The 8817-nt window shown below is 37.6% G+C and overlaps 1 protein-coding gene across 1 annotated transcript; it reads right to left on the reverse strand.

Annotated features, from left to right (window-relative positions):
* Nucleotides 1-2849: 2849 nt before the first annotated feature.
* LOC117760205 (claudin-18-like) lies at nucleotides 2850-7069 on the reverse strand. Its single transcript, XM_034583051.1, has 5 exons — nucleotides 6850-7069; nucleotides 4352-4516; nucleotides 4111-4252; nucleotides 3906-4019; nucleotides 2850-3361 (listed from the first exon to the last, which is right to left on the reverse strand). The coding sequence occupies exons 1-5, from the start codon at nucleotides 7067-7069 to the stop codon at nucleotides 3220-3222; spliced, it is 783 nt and encodes a 260-aa protein (XP_034438942.1). The 3' UTR covers nucleotides 2850-3219.
* Nucleotides 7070-8817: the final 1748 nt, after the last annotated feature.

Consider the following 8817-nt stretch of genomic DNA (forward strand, 5'->3'; position numbering starts at 1 on the left):
ATTGTTACTGATGCCATTAATGTGGCTAAGCTTGATGTGGCGTGTCCCAGCCTCCACCCACAGCTGCCCAGCTCCTTTGTTTCACTGCTTGCCTTCGGGGTTCGTGCTGCCTCAGCTCGAACACAGCTGTTGGAGCCATTTTCCATTGACAGCAACAACTGTGACTGGAACTCCATTTTATCCTGCGTCACTAGAATTCGTATGTTGCTGCTGAGAGCTGGTTCTTTGCTATCAAAGATAATGTAGGACCTGAGGGATATGGAGGGAAAGGTACCAAACGACTGCAGTCTACAGCTCTGCCTCCTTGAATTCAAGATAAAAACGGCAGATTTGCAAATCTAAGAAATGAGAAATCTACTTTTTATAATAATATATTTACACTAATAGTTTTTATATTATTTGATATCAAAGACAATTCTTGCATTCATATCTATCTAGATCTTTTGGGTGCCACCAGTGAAGAGCTCCCTACAGTTTGAGTCCAGTCAATTCAGATTTTCACATTTTTCTTTGTAAAAAAGAAAAGCCCTCCAAAAATATATATCTATTTACAACTTGTAATTTGTTTCCATTATGATCAGACAGTCAATATGCTATAATTATATTTTTTTATGATTTCATCAGTTTAATGCATGTTTTTGCACATTGAAAGCTGTTCAAATTTCATACGTACAACATATAAAATGGTGACATTTTGGCTTGATATTGTTAATGATGTAAAAAAAATATAAATAAATGTGTGGGAATATTTTTGTGCAAATATCTGTTCTTTTATGTATGTTCCTGACAACATTGTATACACATACATCATACTTTGTAAACTGATTTGCTCCTAGTATTACTTGGCCTGTGTGTGAGCAATTTGACAATGATTAGTTGGGATTCATGTAGAGGGTGGTGCTGATTGTCAGGTCCCCAAGTGTGTAAGACCAAGGTCTCAGCATCTGGGAAAAGGACAGAGGAAAGATAAAGCAGGACCCCTGAGATCTAAGACATGTCGATCAGATCAACATAAAATGCGTGGCCTGAACAGAGCAGTGACGTCTCAGAGCCAGTAGGTGGTGCCAGAGATCCAAGGTTGAAACAATATTGGTTGGATTTTCATCAGCTAACTCCAGCAAAACAAATTCCTTTTTTTTTCCATCTGTGTAAAGTGGAACCAAAAGTTGGAAAACTCAGGTTTACTTCTGAGCAGTCACAGACCTTGGTAATGAATAGGGTGGATCATTCAGGCAGACAAACTATCTGCAATGGTTCTCATGATTGAGCAAATGAGAAAAAAAAAAACTAATTGTCCCCTACACATTATTATGAATCTCCAATTACAGTTATCATGAATTTACTCAAATTAAAACAGCTTACAGTGGTTTCCTGATTGTTACACAACACAGCATACAGAACAGTGCATGTCCTGAAGAGGTGGGCTGTAAGAAAAATGTATATACATATATATGTGATATTAGATCAGATTAGAGTTATTATTTACAGTAAACGGTCATGTACCAAAGTGTTCCAGCAGTTTGCTCTCAGCTCATGAGTGAAGCAGGTGATATTAGTGTGTTCACATCTCCTCCAACATGGAAGAGACTCTTAACTGGAGCTTAAAAAAGGTTAATCACATTTTCTTAATGCAGAGACATTCATTTGCTACTATTTGCATGATAATGAAAACTCTTGTTGAGTGTAATGTTATCGTCTACTTATTACTTTGATCACATGTTCTATCAATAAATGTCATTTCATGAGGATCAAACCTGTTTCTGTATGTTCTCCTGGGACATAAGGACACATCCCTGAGGAGCGACAGAAACACTGATTCCCTGGGATCCAGTCCAGACACTGTTTCTGTATCTGAGCATCGGACCAGTGAACCAGGGTTACATCAAACATGCAGTGTCTATCTGATGGAAAACATTTGTTTCATTCAGTTACTGGGAAACATTGTGATAATTATTATATTTATCATATGGTGCTGGAGGGCCGGAGATAACAGGTAACTACTACGGACAAACTGATGACCACTGCTTTTGTTCTTGATAACACTAATTGGATAAACAAAAACACAATCATCAACAGGGGTGTTTGTTGCATGTGGACTGATCATTGTAGTGGGATATGAAAAACTAATGATGGAATTCATTTTTATTTTTTTTGGTGAGCACTGGATGGAATTACATTATCGTCCATGTACAGAATCACATCATATTAAATGTTTTAATTACATTATGAAGTAGACCATTGAAAACACATGGTAATCTAATTAAACCTGTCAATTGAAATAGAAATAAAGTGTAGTTTTGTTACAACATCTCTAAAGTGACAGTATAAGTGTAATCACACTTGTAAAACATATGGCAATGTCTAGGCTAGCAAAGACTAGTAAAGCATTGTAACATGTAAATCTGTGGCTCAACTCCTATTCAAGGAAAAAAACCTTTAGCATTACAAGATGCAGCATAATCTGCCAAAAATAGCAAGTGTTAAAGGCCCCGAGGTATTTTTAACTAATCAGATAATCCTTGTTAATGAAGTCATGATTTGTTTTATTCATATGTACATACATGAGAGAAAAATGCTTGTATCCGAGTAAGCTAAGCTTTCAAACACAAATTCGGTCATTCATGCTAACAATATTGACGTAATGTTTTCAAATTGAGATGCAAAAAGTTAAAGATTGTAAAATGTATTTCAAACAGTTTACATCCTTACGAAACAGCATTTTGAATAAAAAATGTGACCAGCATATCACCACATTTCCCTTCCAATCGAAACATGTCATATATTATCAATAAGAACTAATAACTACATAAGAAGTTTGTGAGGTGTTTTTAATTCAGTGATCTAACATTACTGGGTCAACTCCGTACTCATAAACAGCTAATGCAACCAGCTTCAGGTTCTGTCAATATCCTCATTTTGTGTTACATATTGTGGATGTATATTTGAAATTAAAAAAATAAGAATCATTCTTGTTTTTATTTGACACAAAAAGAGAAAATACCACAAATCACAAAACAGCATGATTTTATAATTCTATTGAAAAAATATTTTAAAAAATACACCTTAAATGTTTAGCAATTTTGTTAAATGTTAGAACAGAGAAATACAAAACATCCACTCTCCCCATGAATGCAGGCAAATAAAAAACAAGAGAACACTCATTCATCATCACAGAGCTGTAGGATATAAAAAAGAGGTATCGGCGAGGATGAAACGATTCTACACATAATCAAATCTCTGGTTCGCCAGCCTTCCATCCACACTCTGAACCTTGTAGGAATCATTGTAGGCCGGACGGGGTCTAACGTCCGACTTGTACATGGTGTGTTGTGAAGCAGCTTTGTAGGTCATCCCATCGTACCTGAGGGATGTCAGAAAGTAATCCATTTCAAACAAAAGACAGGAAAGAGCGGAGATAAAGAGTCTAGTTAGAAGACCTTTTTTCGGCCCCTGCAGTGAATCATCATCTGTGTTACTAGGAGAGGAATACAAGTATCTGTGTGTATTGTTTTGCAAGCAGCCTTGTAAGCATTTGCAGCTCCGCATTATATATATGCAGAGGGGAAAAAAACATACAGACACCGAAAGACTTAAATTTGCATTTTGCTGAGTATGTGCCTTTAAATGTTAAAGGAACCTAGATTTTTACTACCACATATAATGACAAAATCCATGGGTTTTATATGATGTTGTCCAGCTTTGTCAGATTTCTGTCCTTCAGTGCTGTCTTTTCTGCTTACTACACACTTCTGTTGGGACTATTGCTCTATTTAAGAGCTTCCGCCTTTATGTTATTTTATTATACAGAAGAGGAGTTCTGCTGTCAAAAGTTTGCTGCATTTGCTACCAGTCCTTTTAAAGGTCATAAGAAGCCATAGATTGATTCTGTCTGTGACTGAACGTACCGTTGCTTCCCATCTGAAGACATTCCACGACAAGCCAGACACATCATGACGCCTCCAATGACCAATACAGCCCCACCGATCCATCCCACAAAAAGAGCCGGGCCAAACGTGTACCTGAGGGAAGATGATGATTATGGTAAAAACTTACTGAAAGCGATGTGGACATAAAACCTCCCAAAATAGACTCATTTGAATTGATGTTGACCTTGGAGTCAGAGATCCTGTGAGTCCACCAATACCTCCTCCTCCTCCATAACCGCCGAGTCCACCATCAGCATACGTTGTGAACCGAAAACTCTGCACAATCAAGTTAGCAAAGGCTGAGACCCCGGCAATGCCACAGATGCCTAAAATTTGACCAAAAGATATAGGACGGAATTAGGACAAAAAATGTCTAACTGCAATGACAGAACTAGACATTGTGAACAAAGCAATTCAAAAATCACCTGCAAGAAGAATCATGATCCCAGCGGTCAGAGTCATTGTGGCTTTGATGTTGTCTTCCATGTTCCCCATTTTCAAGCACTTCAGTGAAAAGATGGCGATCAGACAGCCAATGGCTCCAAGAACGATACCAACAATCATCAAGGCTCGGACGGCTTGGAGCAGAGCTGAAAGTCAAAGTTGCACAATTCAGAAGATTTCTCACAACATGATTTACCCATAAAAAATGTATTTGAAACCTACCAACGTCGAGTGGTGGATAGAAACATGAGTAGATTTTCTTAAGTATTGTAAAAGTTTTAGGTTTTGACCGAGTTACACAAAAGGTCCAGTGTGTAGGATTCAGGGGGATCGAAACTTTTCTTAGTTTCAGTTGATAAGTGTATAATCACCTGAAACTAAGAACTGTTTTGTTTTTGTCACCTTAGTATGAGCCCTTTATATTTACATTGGAAGCGGGGCCTTCCCTACAAAGCACCATTTTCTACAGAAGCCCAGGGTGAACAAACCATGAACAATTTTATGTTACCTCAAGGCCACCGTAGTTGTTGCTACAAGCGTGTAACTTCTTTATACGTCACTAAAGCCAACCGCACTGAACCTTTCCTGCAGTTTTTGTGTTCATGCGACCCGATTCTTCAAGTTAACTCCAATTCTGGAGGAAACATTGTTCTTTTTTTAAAGTTACAATTTGACACCAACAAATTGGATCCAGCTATACCAGCTGCTGGTTACACATTAACGCATTAATATTAATAACCTCTAATATATTTTACTTTACATTCAGTAACAACATTGTACCCTAAAAAGTGTCATTATGCGTAATATAGCATTCATATTACCACAAAAAGAAAACATGGCAGCTCAATTAATATTTAAATATTCAATGAAATTAATAATATTAATATTTTTAAACTTCTGAGAGACATGATATTCTTTGTTGTGTTGCAAAAAAAACGTGTTTGCCTCACAAATCACTTCTAATATGAAAGCAAAACACATAACTGAGTTCTTGCTTTTAATAAGCTCAAGTTCATGTTCTCGTTGTAATTAGAAAATAAAAACACATTAATAAATTCTGACACTAATAGTGTACATATATATACATATATATATATATATACAGATGCAACAATGCAAAAAGGAAATTACTTTATAGGTTAGAGCTAAAAGGTTTTTTTAGGTCATGCATAAAGGAAACAACTTGGTGCTGCTGGGTCAGAATCTCCTGGGAAAAAAATTCTTTCAACACAGATCAATAACAGTTTTATCGATGATTAATCAGAATATGCTTTAAGGAGCTCAACACACATGGTATTCTCCTTCAATTAGAGTAAAGACAGCGAATAAAGAAAAAAACGTTGACTGCAATTATATATTTTCCTCCAGCAGTGAATTATAAATTCATAAATGAAGGCACCATGTAATAACACACATTGACCTAAATGCCATCCGTCCATGGCCGTAGATATTGTACCTGTATTATTCAAGACTTAAGCCTTTAAAACCTTATATACAATGTGCTCTACACTACATTCAGCTGTTAAGTACAGAGTGTGGAAATGTACTTTACATTGTGTGACACTCTGGTAAAGCTTGTGCTTGCTCAGCTAAGCTTTGGATGTTTCATCAAATTTCCATCTGATTCCGGAGAGACACCATCGTTTCTGCAGTCGACTGCACTTTTATGCAGCAGGGGAAATGGAGAAAATCTGCCCTAAAACCTTCCAAATATGCTAAAGTACCTTCCAAGGTCCTTTGGAAAATGTTCTCCTAATCCAACCTGCTGGAGAAATATTCAAGATAAACTTTTCTTTTTTTTTCTCGTGTAAGTGTAATTCTCTTACCTGGCAATCCCAATATGGTAAAATAAGGCCTGCACTGTGTTATACCAGATGCTGTCCCTACACAGGACTTCCACAGCCCAGAATAGGTGTACACATTTGTAATGACTGTAAAAGATCGGTCCTGTATGCTCCACATGTCCATTGCTGTTGCTGCCGATATTAAAAATTGCCCCAGTGCAGACAACATGAATCCTATTAACTGAATCATTGAGGCAGCCATTTTAGATGTCCCGCTCAAACAAAGTTACTGCCAATGTCACAGAGTCGTGAAATGGCAGCATCGGTGCTGCCGCTTATCATTATGTACGCTTCAACAAGGAACAGCTCTTATCAGATGTTTACCTAAAGTCTTTGTCCCAGTTTCGGGAAACACTGGTGATGAGCGTTTCCACCCCTTGGTAACAAAGGGTGCGGTCTGACATTGCCTCATTTTTTTCCGATCATTATACGGAAACACAAAATGGTTTCATATCAGTCCATTACTTTTTGGCCAGTGAGAATATCAGAAAAACAATTCATCTCTAACTAACCTATATCCTGTATTTCCATATATAAATTGTATTCTTTTGTTTGCTTTGGTGATTTTTATTCTATTCAGCCAACAAACAATGGAACTTTTACAAATCCGTGAATCAATTTCTTCCACTATTTACCTGGCAGTCCCAGAATGGTGAAATAAGGCCGGCACTCTGTGAAGCCGGAGCTCTGCCGGACACATGACCTCCACAGGCCCGAGTACGAGTACACGGCGGTCACAGGATTGTCGAAGAGGTCCTCCGTCCCCCACTGGTCCATCCCCGTTGCTGCGATTAATCCCGCCATCCCTAACAAACCGAGGAGGAAGCCCATCACCTGACAGAGAGTGGCGGCCATGGTGCTGCTCCTTCTACCAAAAACTGAACCGTGGATTCGAAGAGTAACGGCCTCTCCTCAGAGCTGCGACTGTGTGTTTGAGTACGATATCAGCAGTAGCGAAGTCAAGAAGGACTTCACCAGTGACCCTGTTTATTTGCACACAGCCCAGCCATGTACACAAGAAGTTGGGTGGAGCGTAACAGTATCAGTAAAATAGGATTAATGTTGCTGAACATGATGTGGTACTATGACTGATCATCATTTAGTCACTTACTGAAAACTTCAGATGGTCACAAAATGTAAATTATTAGTATTAATTACTATTATTAGCGAACCCCCCCACCCAATAATGATTGATTGGTAATGACTGGTTGACAGAGGCCTGGCATCATGAGGAAACCAACCATCATCAACATTTTACTCAGATAATGTCAGTTTCTGACTGGTGCTCAGAGCCTTTCTAGACAGACTGGGTCTTCCTTTAACAAATGAAAACTGATAAGCAGTAGCTTTGCACCAGCCAGTAAGTATGAAGCTCACAGTTTTGATACGTTAGCTCACATTAGCGTAGGTCAGATAAAAACAAAAAACACGTAACGAATACTACAAAGCCAGTTCAGTGACTTAGTGATATCTCAGACTGTGTTCATCTTAATGTCTTGGCATTTACCATGATTCTTTGTTAATGTTATATTTTCAGCCACTGTGACTCGATAACATTTAAGTTCTGCTGCCTCTAAAACTGTATTCACGTTTGTTGTAATAATTATGTAGCAGTAAGTATATAAAATGTCATCATAACAATATGACTGAGAGATGTAAATATGCTCTCTGACTTCCTGCTGATAATTGCTGTCCGCCAAAATTCACAGAAAACCTTGTTGTCAGTATACGCTCTAGATTAAAAAAAACAAAAAACAAAGAATCATGCTTATACTGCCATGATCTCTACTACAAGAGTCTTTGAAGTTATATAAGTATTCTGTTGAGTCATCATACAGCAAATGGATTCTTAATGTTATAAAACATCGTTTCATTTTAGAGGCTTAACATTTACAGTTTAAATATTCCTCTATGCCTTGGCCCGGCTTCGTTAAACAAAACTAGATGACACGGTTGTTGAGGTGGGTGCTCGGTATCATTGCGGCACCAGCAGCCAGTCATGTAAAAGTAAATACTGATATGATTGTGATGAACTGAAACGAATTTGACTGTGGGTGATACTGTATGTGGAGGAGAACATGTGAGACACCAGGACGGAAGCGAAACTGGGCTGTGGCTTTGTTCAGTGTGCACAACAAAACTTGTGTGGGGGAATATTATAATTGTACCATTGCTTAACTTAACAATGAATGTCAAGTGACTCAAGACCTGTGTAAAAGTTGTGTTGTGGTTTCAGATGTTTTTCCCATTTTCATGTAGTGCTCTATTAATAGTAATTTCACTGTTAATTATGGAAAAATATGTCTTCATCTTTTGAAGCTAGACAATGTTTCAGACACAGAAGACACATTGCCCGCCATAAATTATTGATCTTATTTTTTAACTATCCAATTATTATTTATCAATTTGAGAATTTTATGACACATTATTGATTTACTGTGTTTACCCTAAAAGTTACACTTTCTACAGATTTAACAAATCACCAGAATCTCCGCAATCAACTGCAAGAACAGAATAATAATAAATAATAAATCATGCTGCCGAGAGGAAAAGCTACAGAAGCTAAAGTCAAGTGGCAAAAAAGGTTAAATAAATATATTTAC

The sequence above is a fragment of the Hippoglossus hippoglossus genome, chromosome 4 (assembly GCF_009819705.1).
Source record: "Hippoglossus hippoglossus isolate fHipHip1 chromosome 4, fHipHip1.pri, whole genome shotgun sequence".
In the NCBI taxonomy this organism is placed as follows: domain Eukaryota; kingdom Metazoa; phylum Chordata; class Actinopteri; order Pleuronectiformes; family Pleuronectidae; genus Hippoglossus; species Hippoglossus hippoglossus.